Source organism: Cheilinus undulatus, linkage group 10 (genome assembly GCF_018320785.1).
Source record: "Cheilinus undulatus linkage group 10, ASM1832078v1, whole genome shotgun sequence".
NCBI classification, from domain to species: Eukaryota; Metazoa; Chordata; class Actinopteri; order Labriformes; family Labridae; genus Cheilinus; species Cheilinus undulatus.
The window spans coordinates 42957514-42973906 of record NC_054874.1 but is presented as its reverse complement, the minus strand read 5'-3'; the positions used below and the strand labels follow the sequence as shown (position 1 = coordinate 42973906).

Below are 16393 nucleotides of genomic sequence, written 5' to 3'. Positions count from 1 at the left end.
GGTTTTAACCTTTTTTTTTTTTTTTAAACAAAATTTGCCACCAGTTTTTAGAAAATTTAGATTTTTTAGGCATGTGTCCCCAGCTCAGTATTACAAAAATGCATTAACTTTAAATAAAAGATTATTGGATGAAATCTATTTTCATGTGATATTTGAGGGTGAGTTACTTGTTTATATGAGTACCTTTGAATACACCTTAGGTGTATAAAATATGAAATAATTGCTATTCTTTTTATGGTTACACCACTTGACATTTTAATCTCATCTTAGTCCAACTTTTTGACAAAAAAAATGTAAAAACTGTATTTTAAAGTACCTGAAACCAACCAAAATACCAAATTTACTTTCTAACAAAACAATTGCATGGTTTTTTACGACATTACATTTTTTGAGAAATGTAATTTTTTTTTTTTCATTTTTCCAACCCTTGTTTGTCACTGACCCTCATACACTTTCATACCCATCATGCATTTACATGCCAATCCTCCACAGAGAACAGTGGATAGAATTGGAAACAGGGACAAGAGACCTGGGGAAAGACATACAGAAAAGTGCAACAGGCTGGAGTCAGCCTGGGCTGACTGCACACATAGGGTCACCTCAAACCCCTTGGCAACCCGTACCCTGAAAGCCTCAGGTCCTCTTTAAGAAGAAAAGCTAATTTGGCAAGCATGTCAATCCTCATGCCAAGATGCAGCAGAAAGACAAATTAAACTATAGAAATCCTCTTTGATGAGGATCACTGCTGCATTAACAAATCCACCTCAGTCATTTCCATAGACAGGAAGACACTAATTGAGTGGAAAACTTCATTAATGGTGCAAAACAGGGGACTAGTTGGAAACAAGGATTTCAGAAAACCCACAAGCTCTTACTGGACTCTACATTTGTGTAGTATATACAGGGTTACATCCCAGCTACTTAAACAAAACCTGATCATTCTTACGATGCATCACCAATATGAAGCTAAAAAAAGTTACCTAAATGAACTAGTTTATGTTACTGGATGCAATTTGTTCATTTTGTCCTCTCCAGCATAAGATGGTGGAACAATAATATTATCCTGTTTTAGGATGATGTTGATATTTTTTAATCTCCAAATTGCTCAAATAATTTGATCTTTGTTTTGTTGCATTGTCAAGTCCCAGTGTAACAGGAGGGTCTGGAAGTTGTGCCCACATTTCATGCCAAGTTTCATGGGGGCCAGGAATAAGGTGGATAGTCCTATTTCTGCATTTCTCTTTAGTAAGGTTGCCTGTTACACTATGGACAAAAGTATTCAGATTTCTGACATTACACCAGTAAGGACTGCAATAACATTGTATTCAAATACATGCACTTTAATATGGAGTCGGCCTCGACAGTCATGTTGAAATAAAATAGAAACCCATTCCATGAAGCTCTCACCACACAGTTTTTGTGCTTAAAGGGGACATATTTTACCCTCTTAAGACAAGTTTATATTGGTCTCAGAGGTCCCCAAAACATACTTCAGAAGTTTGTTGCTGACAAAAACACTCTAGTAGAGAAATTTTTCTTCATTCTGGTACTTGAGGGGATTGTGGACAGGCCAGGGGTATACATATTTGTTAGAAAAGCCGGAAAAAGTGATTTTTGCATAATATGTCCCCTTAAATTAATGCCAGGGGAAGTTCTGAACTCTATGGGGTACAGAACTCTAAAGGCCCGAACATACTGGAGTGTACTGTGAGCGGAGCGGACTCCGCGCGGAATGTCCGCAGTCATCAGAGCTTCCATAGTCGAGCGCACTGCCGCGCAGTAGTTTCCTGTGAAATTTCCGTGAAATCCTACATTTCTCACAATCCGTGCACATTGTTTACATTTTTCTGTCATGGCGTCCTACATTGACAAAGCCTGCTGGCTTTGCAAAGCAATAAAATTAAATGACGGTAGTATGTACGGCCATTAAATGCCACAAAAGACGAGGAAGGGGAAAAACATTTTCAATACTTCCAAATGACACGAGAAAACTTTGATCCCACTCCTTCTCCGCTCGGGGAGTCACCGCTCATCCGTCAACGCTGCACAGAGGAACAAAATGCAGGTTGGTGTCACATTTAATGCAGATCGATGTGAAAAATACTTTTTGACCAGTGTTTTGTGTGACACCAGTATGCGGAGCGGAGTCTGTGCGGTCGTAAAATTTTAGCTTTGCACCCACGGGCCTTGTGGATGTCCGCTTTGACTCCACGCGGACCTCTGCATAGTCCGTTCTGTGTACGTTCAACCTGAGTATGTTTGGGCCTTTAGCTATGGGATCAGTGGAGCATTGGTGACCTTTATACACCATGCTCCTTAGCAGTTGCTGACCCGGTCTTCTGTTTCTTGGCTAAGTTGCTGTTGTTCCTAAATGCTTCCCCTTCATGGTAAAATCACTTAAAGTTGACTATGGAATATCCAACAGGGAGAAGATTTTACAAACCGTCTTTCATCAAAGGTGGCATCCATCACAGCTTGAAGTCACTGAGATCTTCAGAACGACCCATTTAGGATCACAGATGTTTCCAAATGGAGACTGCATGGCTAGGTGCTTAATTTTATACACCTGTGGCAACAGGTCTGATTGAAACACTTTAATTCAAAAATGAACAGGTGTGGCCAAATACTTTTGTCCATATAGTGCATTATATAATGTTACAAAAAAGATCTAAAAATCAGTTGTGAAGTAAACACATAAATGTAGACCTCATGTCTTTTTTTACCCTAAGATACAGGGTTTAGGGTTTGTTTCAGATTTGTATTCATGAACTGTTAATTAACTGTAAATGTTGTGAAATGTTAACACAGACACAGTCCTTAGCATTAGACATTTTTATTGAAACATAACAGACATTGTGTTGTACCCCTTTGACATAGTTATCATAAGTTTGTACAGTATTAATATGCATGTAAATTCTGAACGTTTATACTTCATAGCAAACATCATCTGGATTAAACTTTCATACACACTCAATAACATGTATTCAGTTTCATTATAAAGAAGGCAATTTGTCAAATAAAGCTTTGCCAAAGCCACAGCACAGTCTGGCATCAGTCAACGAATACAAAATCAGTTTTTTTTTTTTTGTTTTTGTTTTTTTTTATCATCAAGCACCACTCAGCAACCAAATGTACAATATTTAAAATTTATAACAGATCACTGCTTTAAGATTTCCTTGTTTTGAATCAAGAAAGCAAAAAATATAATATTTTACATCTGCAATCTAGATTGGGATAGTTATATATAGAGATGTGTAAATACAGAACAGGTTAACTGTATGTTACACAGGGATTTCACACACACACACATTTTCAGAAGAACAACCTTCATCATTCCACTCTCCAATGTTTCCTTTCTGCACAATTTCTCCACAGTCCTGGTTTCCTCCCCAGCTGTTGGGCTGCCCAGACTGCCAGAATCTGATGAGTAAGATATCAGAGAAATTAACTAGTCCTATGTGAGACACATTATTCCTGACTTCAAGGGTGACCAGAAGCCCTGGTAAGTGCAAGAGTATCGTGTGCATACAAATACAGTAATGCTATGTGGAGACCTCAGGCTACTTTTATAATCTTTCAAAGCCCCATGAACCATGTTCAAACAGGACAACACTAATATTAACATCCATGCTCCGTATTTATCAAACATGGAATTTGGGTGTACGGTCATTTCCAGGCACAGATCTGCATTTACCAATCTGTACATGAGCAATACGCTTAAGTCCCACACCAGGTCTGAGCCTGTGTACATACATTTTAAACACGTTGTATTGTAAACTGTAAACAACTATGATAATATGATATACAAGTTAGATATCATGGATATCTAAATTAAATACTCAAATATCAGCTGGACTTTGGTTATCCTCAACAACACTGTTAACAACAGCAGTGATTTCCTTCCACACGAGATGTTTCTAATTTACTTTAATGTCACTGTTGAGGCTGAAAACAACAAATACTTAATTTTCCTTACTTCTTTGACATGGAACCTGAATCCATAAAAAAGGAGCAGGTTTTTTTGCTGTATTTCATATCTCCATGTTGTTAACTATGGAGGAAAAGCTGGCTAAACTGTGAATATCTAGCAGTGTGTTATTTAAATGATTCCATTCAGCCGTGGTATTTATAAACACCGTGTACACCGTGATTGGTCAGACATGCACTTTTTATAAATCACATATGTACTTGGCCTAGTAAGATTGTGTCTTTACACAAATCTATGCCAGTTGCTACACAAGTTTGATAAATCAGGACTCTCTTCTCTGCCAGGGTCATGATAGTTTTGGATTTTCATTCTTTTTTTCAATTTTTTTTTTCTCTGTTTTCACTTTCAGTGAAGTTTTTTTACTAATTGGTTATTAGTTTAGTTCTTATTTTGCAAAAATGCTTAATATTAGTTTCATTTTTTTAAATTTTTTTTTTCTTTTTAGATCCTTGTCGGGCCAAGACCCAAAAGGGCCTGGAAAGGTAAACAATATGTATTAAAAACATATTAATTAGGCCACTCTACACTTTTCAGTTGCATTCAAAGCTGATGTTTGAATACAACTCAAGAGCTAAAACTACCACTGTGTCTCCAATCAAATCAGAGCATTTAATCCTTCCTATGATGGGTGTTCAAGTTACTCAGTCAGCTGCTGCCAAAGACTAAAACTAAGGACCTTTTTCCTCTATTTTTTTTTTTTTATTTTAGTCAGCTTTCTAAGCACACAATACAGTTTTAGTTTGATTTCCTTCTTTCTTTTAAAAACTTTGTTTCTATTATTTTCAGTTAATTGGGGTGATTTTTACATTTTACTTTTAGTAACTACGTTAGTTTTAGTCAGCTATAACAAACTTGGCCTTTACACAAAAATGAGTCTGTAAGTGCATCACCTCCTGATTAAGCAGACCTGGTTGATTAGTTCAAATTGAAATAGTCATGCTGAACCACAGTTTAAAATGTTGCTACAACTGTACTGTACAATGAAAGCATGTGCACAGCACAAAATATAGTAGAAAACAACTGTGCAGCCATGTGTCAATAAAAAATGTTAAAATCATTTTATATACGTAGATAAATATTACTTAGCTCGTAAACATAGATTTCATAAGATTTTTATGATTTATGTAGAATTTGATCTTTACTTCCTGTGATATTTCTATGTAATGGAGCTAAGATATTATAAACAAGATATTATAAGGTAACATGATTCATTTTAATAAACATCTAATGATGAAGAGTTCAGGAATCTCTTGAGATGTTCTGCTAAGTGTCCTGATCCAACAAGATGTAAGTTTGTGTGGTTTGGCTGTAAAAACGTACGTAGTTGTGATGATGGACCCATCCACCCACTTCCAGGTCCCCTCACTACCACTGTCAGTCAGACCGATCCAGGCTTCTACACCTGGTCTCAGCAACCCGTTGACAAACATCTGTTAATGCAACAAGAATGAAAAAACTGAAACATGCAAATTGATTTGAGTCAAATCTTCACTGTTTGAAATATAAACAGTAGAGGTGGGAATCTTTAGGCTCCTCACAATTCAATTTGATTAAGATTTATAGATATGATTCAATTCTTAATCAATTATTGATGTGTTTTTTTGTTTTTTACATTTCTGTTCTCACTGTGTCTAACATAATAAAAACATTACATTTGTGTTTATTAAATTTCCACTATCCTCTAAAGGCAGATGTGTGTAAACTGAAAATTTGCAATTGCTCTGAACCAATAGTAGCAGCATCTTTGGAACTTATCTAAAATTACAGACATTAAAATGTAATTTTGTCAGAGTTCCACCATTTTGTCTCTGCGATTCCCATTTATAAATATTTAAATTATTAGCGATTATCTTTATATTTTTTGGATTTATAAACCGATTCAGAATCTTCCACCTCTGCATCACAATGTATCTGAGAATCAATTTTTTCTCCCACCTCTAATACACAACCTTTAAAATTCACACATGCATTACAAATAGTGTCATTTTTTGTGTGTAAGGGACTCTGTGCTGCATTAATTGCATGTTAATTGTGCTATATTAATAAAGTTTGAGTGATGGGTTCATTAAACAAAAAAAGATCTTTGAAATCTGGTCAGAAACCTGAAGGTATTTGCTTTATTAATTCTCTGATCCAACACATTTTCTTCTTCCTTACCATTTTATCCCTGTTGTTTAAGATCGCCAGACGACCTCCTTGGGAGATGCAGAAGTCTCTGCTTGAATACCAGGTACGTCTTTGAGTTGAAACATAGAAACAACTGCCGCCATCAAACTTTCTCCAGCCTCCTGGACAAGAGTTGACTATATAATGAGAGAAAAGAGAGACTCCAATCATCACTGTCTGCTTATAAACACCACCCCACAGTGCTTAACAAATTTATTAGACCACCTGTCATATTTGTCTCAAAGACCATCCAGCATCATGAAGTGCTTTAATGCCGACTCTTTCATTTTCAGTGAGCTCCACGTTTTACCATTTTGAACAGGAATGAGGGATTTCAAACTGAATTCACCCAAACTTGAGCCGGCTCCCTGGGCTTCTCTGAGAAGTCAGAAATTAATCGAGCATAACATTCAACCACTAAAACTCATTTTTCTGTTCAGAAATGCAATTTATAACTATAATTTGACATATTAATCAAGAAATATTAATGTGCTTTACTATTTTTTCATTTTTTTAGTAAATCAGTAAATTTGAAAATTCATGGAAAACAATAATATTTACATTTTAGCATTAAAAATATCATTTGGTTTAAAGAGCTTCTACATATTGATGTATTACCATTGCAGAAACATAAAAAATGATTTTGGTAATTTTCAGTGCTGTTAATCTAGGGCAGCTGTGGCATAAACCTTACTTTGGTTAGGGTTAGGATAGTCTAATAAATTTGTTAAGCACTGTATATACAGACTTTTTTATCAGTACATCTTACCTAGTGCGTTGACTCTCTGCTGTAATTGATCTCTAACTTGAGTCAAATTGTTGTAGTCGGCCCTCAGCTGATCTTTCTCCCTCTGCAGAGTATTAAACTGGCTTTGCAAGCTGTCTTTGCTTCTTTGTAACTGGTCCTTTTCACTCTTCAGTGCAGCATTACTTGTCTGTAACTCATCTCTGTTTGTTCTCATGGTGTTAAACTGAGTCTGTAAGTCATTCTTTTCTCTCTGCAGGTTGTTGAGATTCCTCTGAGTGCTGTTATAGTTTGTCTGTAGCTGATCTTTCTCTTGTTTCAGGGTGTTGTAGCTTTCCTGCAGTGCGTCTCTCTCTCTAGTCAGGTCACCTCTTACTTTTATAACCTTCTTCTCTAGCTGATCTTTAACAGTTTCCAAACTAGTGTAATCACTCCTGAGCTGATCTTTGTCTCTCTGCAGAGTGTTACAACGGAGTTGCAAAGCATCTTTGTCTTTGGACAGTGATTGGTAACTGTTCTCAAGTTGATTTTTAATCTGAGTCAAATTCTTGTAGTTTGTCTGTAGCTGATCTTTCTCTTGTTTTAAGGTGTTGTAGCTTTTCTGCAGCTGCTCTTTGTCTTTTGTCACGTTACTCAATGCAGCCTTTAACTGTTCTCCAGTGCTGTTAGCCGTCTGAATCAGGTCTGCTGACATGGGTTTGATGAAAGTGTAATCTGTGAAAGAAAAAAAAAAAGCTCTTGAGATGATTGGATTTTACAGTATTCCTCATCTTTGATTGGGTTTCCTCTCATCTTCATGTTTTTGCATCCACACACCCCAGGCAGAGGAGGAGTGGAAGCATTGTGTTTTGGGGATGTCTGTCTTTTCATCTGTATGTCTGGGCTGTTGTGAAGTTACAGAAGAGAATTAGTGACACCTTCAAAGGAGAAAATAATTTTGGGCATGTCGAGATTAGAGCTGAAATGACGAGAAAAAATTCGTAACTCACTTTTACAAACAGCAGATCTTAGATACTGTGCACGCAGGTGTTCCAGGTCGGGAGGCCGCCAGAGTTCTGGTCCGCCTTAAACAAGGCGCAGGTGCCAGTCCAGTGTTTCCTTTCTGGGCTTTGTTCTGGTAGAAGGAGAGTTTAGGATGGACTCTGAAAAGGTGGCTGCTGTGGAAAGTTGGCCCACTCCTACCTCTAGAAAGGAAGTACAACGTTTTCTAGGATTTGCCAACTTTTACAGGAAATTCATGAGAAGTTTTAGCACTGTTGCTTCTCCCCTACATGCTCTAACCTCTCCTCACAGACCATTCGAATGGACTCCTCAGGCAGACAGCTTTCAAAGAACTCAAGTCAAGATTCTCCTCAGCTCCCATCCTCACTCTACCGAATCCAGACAGGCAGTTTGTGGTGGAGGTTGATGCATCTGATGTTGGAGTTGCCGCGGTGCTGTCCCAGAGGTCTGCTTCGGATGGTAAGCTCCATCTCTGTGCGTTTTTATAATGTAAACTCTCCTCTGCAGAAAAGAATTATGATGTTGGAAATAAAGAACTGTTAGCCATTGAGGTTGCCTTGGAGGGTGGAGACACTGGCTGGGGGGGGCAGCACAACCATTCATCGTTTGGACAGACCATAAGAATTTGGAATACTTGAAGTCAGCCAAGAGACTCAACTCACGTCAAGCCAGGTGGGCCCTCTTCTTTAATAGATTTAATTTCACCCTCTCCTACCATCCTGGCTCTCAAAACACTAAACCTGACACTCTCTCTCGCCTGTACTCTAAGGTAAAGTCTCCCAAAGAACCTCACACCATTCTTCCTAAAGCCTGTTTTATTGGAGCTTTTACCTGGGACATTGAAGACAAAGTGGTTGAGGCTAATAAAGCTAATGCTCCCCCTGTTGGTATTTCTCACAATCGACTGTTTGTTCCCTCTGAGTTACGTTCTCAGGTCATCCACTGGGCACACTCTTCCCCCATCTCCTGCCATCCTGGAGTCAAAAGGACAATATTTGTAATCAAGCAAAGGTTCTGGTGGCCTTCTATGGAGAAGGAGGTAACAGAATATGTCTCTGCCTGCCCTGTCTGTGCCAGAAATAAAGTGTCTCATCAACCTCCTGCAGGTCAACTGCATCCTCTTCCTGTGCCACACCGGCCCCGGTCCGACATCTCTGCGGACTTCGTCACTGGCCTGTCAGTCTCTGAAGGTAACACCACTGTCTTGACAGTGGTGGATCGTTTTTTCCAAAATGGTGCATTTTAATTCCTATGCCCAAGTTGCCCTCAGCCAAGGAGACGGCCAAGGCCCTGCTGTATCACATGTTTCGTCTGAATGTTTTCCCTAGGGATGTGGTGTCGGAGTTCTGTTCTTTGATTGGTGCGACTTTAAGCCTCTCCTCGGGCCACCACCCACAAAGTAACGGACAGACTGAACAGCTTGACCGAGAGTTGGAGACGGGTCTCCGCTGCCTCGCTTCCCAGAATCCTGCTTCATGGAGCAAACACATTCGTGGGTAGAATTTGCACACAATACGTTGTCTTGCTCATCCTCTGGACTGTCTCCTTTTCAGTGCGTGTTTGGCTACCAACCACCTCTATCCCCTGCCCTGGAAAAAGAGGTTAGCGTGCCATCTGCCTTGGCCCGACATTGCAGACGCATCTGGGAAAGAGCTCGGTGATTGCTGCTGCGGAACTCATCGCTGTACAAGGAGAGAGCTGATCGCCATCATTGCCCTGCACCTGTTTACGGCACTGGTCAGAAAGTGTGGCTCTCAACCAAACATCTCCCTCTTCGAGTGAAAGCCAGGAAACTCGCCCCAAGGTTTGTTGGTCTGTTTCCTACATCAAAAGTTATTAATCTAGTATCTGTGAGACTGAAACTCCCTAGACCCATGAGAGTACATCCTACATTTCACATCAGTCAAGTAAAGCCTGTCAAGGAGAGCGCCTTGGTCCCTGCTTCCAAACCCCCTCCTCCCCCCTGGATGGTGGATGAAACTCTTGGCTGTCAGACAGAAGGGTCGCGGTCATCAATATCTTGTGGATTGGGAACGATATGGCCCAGAAGAGGGTCATGGGTGTCAGCTAGCAACATTGTGGATCCCAGCCTCATCCAAGAGTTCCACAAGGATCATCCTGACGAGCCTGGGCCGTCTGGAGTCGGCCTTAGAAGGGGGGGTACTGTCATGTCTATGGGTTAATTTTAGTGTATTCTTAGTTTTAGTCCCTCGTGTTTTGTGTTTCCTGTTTTATTTTGTATACTTACCTTGTCTCCTTTCAGGTCGCTCCTTCTTGTCCATCCCTACCTGTTCCCCGCGTCTGTGATTACCTCATGTGTTTCACCTGTGTGTTGTCTCCCTTCCCCCAGCGTATTTAGTCTCCCCAGTCCTTTCCTTCCCTGCCAGATCGTCTGGTCCTTGTGTCAGCGTTCCAGCATTCCCTCTAGTGTTCCTAGTTAGTTTTTGATCAGTACCTAGTTATTTAACTCCGTCTTTGCCTGCCGTTTTGGATACCTCTGCCTTGTGATTTATCGTGTACCGACTTGGACTGATTAAATGAACTTTGAACTTTGCCTCTGTGTTTGAGTTTTGCACTTGGGCCCATTTGTTTGGTTCAGTAGCACAATTTCAGGGTTGACTCTATCACCTGTGCATCTCTACAGGTGATAAGATGGGAAGAGGGACACTTGAGCTGTTATGTCCCTACCTGTTGATGTATGAGTATTTGAGACAAAAACAAACAGATCATGACTGTCTCTACTAAATGCCTTATGCTATATAAAGATGAATATGTGAAACTATACCTAATTACTGGATTTAACAACCAAGAGATTCTTTCTCTTAAGCACATAAAGACACAGTATCTAAGATCTGCTGTTTATAATACCACGTCTAGACTTCTATGTCATCATTTCAACTTCAATCTCGAAATTATGTTTCAACATCATTCTCAAAATTTCTACTTTATTCTCCACTTGGCCATAGTTTTTTTACTCCTTCGCCAATGTCCCTAATCCTTGTCTGTATGAATGTGATGTCTCAAGAATACTTTAAAGAATTTTCTTCTAACTGCTCAAATGTCCACTCTGACTCAAAGTTAAACTGAGGTACAAGTTCATGTTAAAAAGCCAGCCCAGCCCTCCTCATTAGCCACCACTGTAACGTCACTTTACTGGTGATTCAGTACTTTCAATAAACTTTAAATGTCAAACCTCACAAAGGCACGTGACTGTCAGGCATAGTCGTGGTTTTTCATTATCTTAAACATGAGCTCTATATGGACTTTTTAATACAAGGACATGGTGGGAATTGCTAGCTTAAAAAATGTATTTTTAAAGTGACAACTGAAATACTTACAGTAGAGGAACTGTCCTACAATTGCAGCAAAAAGGAGCGTGCACAATAATCCGAGACTCACAGAGGCACATCTAGAGGAGGGCTTTCTTCCTTAAAGATCAACGGGAGGATAAATAGTAATGTGGTCATCACACTGCAACTGAGGTCAGAAATTAACATGTAAGATATTTTCAGTCACATTAAATGGATGCTATTTTGGCCTGATAGGTGAACCATAGTTTTACTACTGCTGTGGGCAGCAGCTGGATTCTACTCATCATAATACATTAGCATATTCACATGTTGCTACCATTATTATTGATGTTATAGCCTTATTCTACAGTATGGGAGATATGTTTCTGTCCATGATTGACATAAATTTGTCTTCCATTTGTTGTTTTGTTGTTTCTCTTGTCCCTCTTTCTGCATCCCCCTCTTATCTCCTCCTGCTTCCCCTACCCACCAAACCCCTTCCAACACATGATCATTATTTGTATTCTTCTATGTTATAGTGTGTTACAGGCTCATACTTTACCTTTGGTGACAAGGCCATCCTTGATGAGGCTCGTCTTCATATGTACACTGTCATCGATCTCCATCAGATCCATTCTGATAATGGTCCCTCTGTTTTACAGGTGAGAACAGAAACTTTAAAGTATTTTGATGTTTTATCCAACCTTCCTTTTGTTTACTTCAATTTAACCTTGAAAACAGTGTGTAAAGTACATTCACTCAAAAGTCCTATAAAATTAACCCTTCTTTGCAGGTAAAATAGTGAGGAATATTTGCATAAATTAAGACCACTGCAACAGTCACGCAGGTGATTTGCACACCACAGGAAAGAAGCTTTCTCACAGTCATCCAAGTTTAAAAGAAGCAGTGATATTGCAGATAGTATTATGGCTAAAACTGAGTTGAAATGAGCTAAAGCTTTGGTTGAATATTTAGTTACAAATGACTGAAAAAGTCTCTAAATGTGCACTTACCCCAGAGCTGAGAAGAAGTGAGTATCACTTAGACTGTGTTCATATAATGGTGCTGCAATGACTGATCACAATCTACACACATTTATTGTACAGATAACAGGAAGCTCCTTTTGCCCATGTCATCAGATGTTTTTCTTAAACTGAACTCTGGTTGGACAAAAGTCCTTACATATGTACTTTACTTACATGCTTACTGTTAGATTTCCACTTAAGGTTTGGCCAAAACTATTCTCAAAAAGGAACTGAGAGTTCACCAGTTTTCAGGAAGAGCTTTCTGTGTGTACGGCTCCAGTCCTCCATCCTCTGTGGTTTTTCAGCACTCAAGTATTAACACAACCTTCTGAACATGTCCTTGTGAATCCTATTTACCATGAAAAACAACTATTTCATTTCTCATGGATCTGTTGGTGGCCCACTATGTTTTCTGTGGTGTGCTGCTCAGTTCAAATTCTAGTTGTGAATGAAATAAGAGATGAAAGTGTAACTGAGGTTTATTGACCTTATAAATATGAAGAAACATGAATAGTATGAACAAGACAGTCCATGAGTGCAGTTTTTATGCACAAGCTGCTCTTTCTTCATACATCTCTTCCTCTATCATGGCTCTAGTTAACTGGCTAACTGCTCTGCTTTAACTCCAGCTTGACAAAAACCATCAGCTAGCTGAAGCCATCTCCTTCTATAAAATTCGACCTGAGCATGTCTCCAGTCACCAGTTTCTTATCAGCAGGCTCATCTTCTCTACTCTGGTATTAATGCAAACAATGTTTGCTAACTGCTAACATGGATTTTACATTTGACCTTTGAGAGTTACCATTGCTGTCACAAAGCAGTAGTTGTTGCTGTAAACTGGCTCACTGTAGTAATAAAGTGCCGTGAGTAAATACAGAATGCAGGTTTTAAATGATGACTTCATTAAAAGAAGGAGAAAAAAGTCATCCAAACCTACCTGGACCTATGTGAATAAATAAAAGTCCCTAAACCTACTGACTGGTTTTGCCACTCTTGGCAGCAACAACTGTAAGCAGGTGTTTCTCTAAATTGCCCATAGCTGTGAGTGTGGCTTCTTGTCTGTCTCTATATGCCATTGTTTGATCCAGTCTACAGTGTACTTTGCCTGTTGCCAAATGGCTGCTGCTATTGTCTCCAACCTCCCGCAATACAGAACAGACAAAGCATTGTAGATAAGGACTGGATCAGAGTTTCCATCAGCCGGTATTTAGTGGTCTTTGGCCGGCCATCCAGTCCAGCTTAAAAATATGCCAGCCAACCAAGAAAATGTGTTTTCACAAATCCTTTAATATAAACTCAAAGTCATTTTACTATGACCTACATACATAGACAGTACATGGCTAATTTAGGTGGTGAATAATGATGTGATCAGTGTGGATACCATCAAACAAAGCCTATCTCTGGGGGGCTTTAGAGATACTGAAACTATGCAGCAAAATAGACAGGATGGAAGGATTTTTAGTTGGTCATCGCTGCAAGTAATAAAGACGCTGAAACAAATGGAACTGAAGTTAGCTGAAAAGTAAACACCGAAACAGTGGCTGGGATGAGGACAAGCGAGAGTCTCAGTCTCGCCTCCTGGCTAATCCAAGTAGCAGCAGAAGTCTTCAGCTGCAGGCAAGAACCAGGAGAAGGACTGTACTGAACTATCCACAGTGGATGGTCTTTCATTGAAACTATTCCAAAGACACCTAGATAGTTGGAATTTACTGTTTTAGCGTAGGTTACAGTTGAGATCATCAGTTTATGAGGACTAATATGGGACAGTGATGGTAAGGCTCAATTTTCATTTGAAATGTGGAGTTTTAAGGCCATGTCTAGTTAGCACTGGTTAGTTTTTTGTTTGGATGATTCATTGGTGTTTTCAGTGGAGGATGGTATTTGGCTGTTGTAGGCTGCTAAGCTAATGGCCTAATTTATAAATGGTGCTAATGTGAAGCTGAGTGCTGTTAAATGTGTTAAACTTAGGTGTTATACACATGTGTAGGGAAAAGCTCAGAGTTTTTATAATGGTGACTGTGGCTCAGTAGGTAGAGTCCTTGTCTCACAAATTGGAAGGTTGTGTTTGATTCCAGCCATCTCCAGCAGTCACATGTTGATGTGTCCTTGGGCAAGATACATAACCCCAGCTTGCTCCCACTGTTGAATCAGTGGTGTGAAAATGGATATGGAAGCATACCAATGGGATTGGCTAAATGGCCATTTCTCCATAGCAATCTCTGTCATCAGTGTGTGAATGGGTAGGTGTGACCTGTGGTGTCAAAATGACTTTAATGATGACAAGCTCTATACAAGCTGAAGTCCATTTACCATGTTTCTTTCGACAGCTTTCACTAAGTCAATTAACAGAATGTCTGCCTGCAGTCATTTTCAAGGTCTTGTCAAGTGTAAAATGTATCGATCAGGCTGTAATAACAGGGAAACAGGTTACATGTGGTTGTCTAAAGCAAATGTCCGGTTGTTCTTTTAAAGGGTTGCAGTTCTTTAAGTCTGACAATGTTCTGACGATTTCTGCTGCTTCGTCCATAAAATTTCTACCGCTGTGTTAAACAATAGCAGAGTCCAGCCTTAACCCTAACCATTAAAGTATGTGTCAAAACTCAAAGTAGCACATTGGTATAGGTAGCATAAATCAATAAAACACCATTAATTTTGGAGACAGCCTAGAAGAGACTCTGGGTTGGATGGTCTGAGTACATGCTTGATGACTTCTACATACATTTTTATAGTTTGAGCTTGATATCTCATACTTCTTTCCCATAATTTGGTCACAGTTTTATTTGACCTCAGTAGGAGGGTAATTTGTGTAAAAAAGGGAAGAGAAACTGCAGAAGATGGAGGACTGGAGCCTTACAACAGAAAGTCCAGTAATAACTGAAACAAACATCTGATGACATGGACCAAAGGAGTGTCCTGTTATCTGCACAATAAATATCTCTGCAGATTGTAACCCATGATTGCAGCACTTTTATATTAACACAGTGATATTCACTTCTTTTCTATCCTTTCAACTCCGAGGTAAGTGCACATTTAGAAATGTAGATATTCAACCAGAACTTTGGTTAGTTTCATTCCAGTTTTAGTCAGAATAATATCTGCTGTTTTAATGGACCTTGAGATTTTATGTTTTGTTTTGGTTTGGTTTTTTTTTTTTTTTTGGCAGTGTCCAGTCACATTTTTTACTTTGACTTGGTCTTAACTCTTATGACTGGACCATGTTAATTGACCAGTAAAATTTGTTCACTTTTCTGGATATTTTGTGTAAAGTTACACCTTAATTAAAACCATGTTTATAAGTTAAAATAAAAGCATACAAAAAAAAAAAAAAAAAACATTTTCATCAAACATTCAAATATAGATGTTTTCAAAACTGAAGCTTTAGAATTCACTATTTTCAATATTTTAATATTTAATATTTTTTCAATATTAAAATGAATCATTTCAAAGCTGTTTTTTTTTTTTTTTTTACTTTTTCAGTAAGTTTTCATCATTTTTATTCTCAGTAGGACCATTACCAGACAGCGTACATATGAGGAAGAACCTCACCAAGGATGGCCTTGTCAGAAAAAGTATGACTCTGTAAACAAGATGGAAAAATAAGAATATTGAATGAGAATTTCTTTTGAAGTGTTCATTATAAGAAAACCTAAATAAAATATAAATCTGTGCTACCAAATTATTAATATTCAAAATCATGAATAAATTAGTGAATTTAATTCACATGCAAAAATGAAATTTCTACATTTAAGTCTAGAGGTCTAAGTTTATAAACTAGGGCTGGGAAATTAATGCAAATTAGATTAAATCACAATAAGGACACCTACAATTTACAAATTGCAGAAGTTTCAATATTTGTGTTACTTGAAATATGTCAAAATACCACTTTAATAAATTCATTTTCTGCAGTAGCAGAGATTTCATGTACATTCAAATGCCAATTTTTTTTTAACATGGTTCACAAAAATCCTTCTTTTCTTGTTTTTTGTATGTTTTTATTAATAAAAACATGGCATAAAAATGATAATCCCCTTCAATGAAGCAATTGATAACAAATTAGCAACATGAGCAAAAATAGTTGCAATTACATGTAATTTTTAATCATTCTGCCCTAGTTCATTCTGTCTAATATTGATGAAGTTTAGCATTGGTTTATGGAAGTCATACCCCCAGGCATCAT

At 38.5% G+C, this 16393-nt stretch overlaps 1 protein-coding gene across 5 annotated transcripts; it reads right to left on the bottom strand.

Moving 5' to 3' along the window:
* Positions 1 to 2826: 2826 nt before the first annotated feature.
* LOC121515864 (C-type lectin domain family 4 member M-like) lies at positions 2827 to 12337 on the bottom strand. 5 transcript variants are annotated; one of them, XM_041796799.1, is made up of 8 exons: positions 12205 to 12252; positions 11754 to 11842; positions 8181 to 11378; positions 7889 to 8083; positions 6924 to 7613; positions 6146 to 6291; positions 5309 to 5418; positions 2827 to 3420 (listed from the first exon to the last, which is right to left on the bottom strand). In XM_041796799.1, exons 5-8 carry the CDS (start codon positions 7591 to 7593, stop codon positions 3282 to 3284), a joined length of 1065 nt encoding a protein of 354 aa, XP_041652733.1. In that variant the 5' UTR covers positions 7594 to 7613; positions 7889 to 8083; positions 8181 to 11378; positions 11754 to 11842; positions 12205 to 12252; the 3' UTR covers positions 2827 to 3281. The 5 variants fall into 5 exon arrangements, with proteins under 5 accessions (XP_041652733.1, XP_041652735.1, XP_041652731.1 ...); XM_041796801.1 differs by having other exon boundaries at positions 7889 to 8402; positions 11240 to 11378; XM_041796797.1 differs by lacking the exon at positions 7889 to 8083 and having other exon boundaries at positions 11240 to 11329; positions 12205 to 12337.
* Positions 12338 to 16393: the final 4056 nt, after the last annotated feature.

What these genes read in the sequence shown, in the direction of transcription:
- LOC121515864 (XM_041796797.1), bottom strand. Translation starts at nt 11,826, where the DNA reads ATGGATCTGATGGAGATCGATGACAGTGTACATATGAAGACGAGCCTC. An exon ending in TGTAGGACAGTTCCTCTACT is followed by an intron (nt 7,614 to 11,239) that starts GTAAGTATTTCA and finishes TTTCTTTCACAG; the next exon opens with ATTACACTTTCATCAAACCC. An exon ending in GCAGAGAGTCAACGCACTAG is followed by an intron (nt 6,292 to 6,923) that starts GTAAGATGTACT and finishes CTCATTATATAG; the next exon opens with TCAACTCTTGTCCAGGAGGC.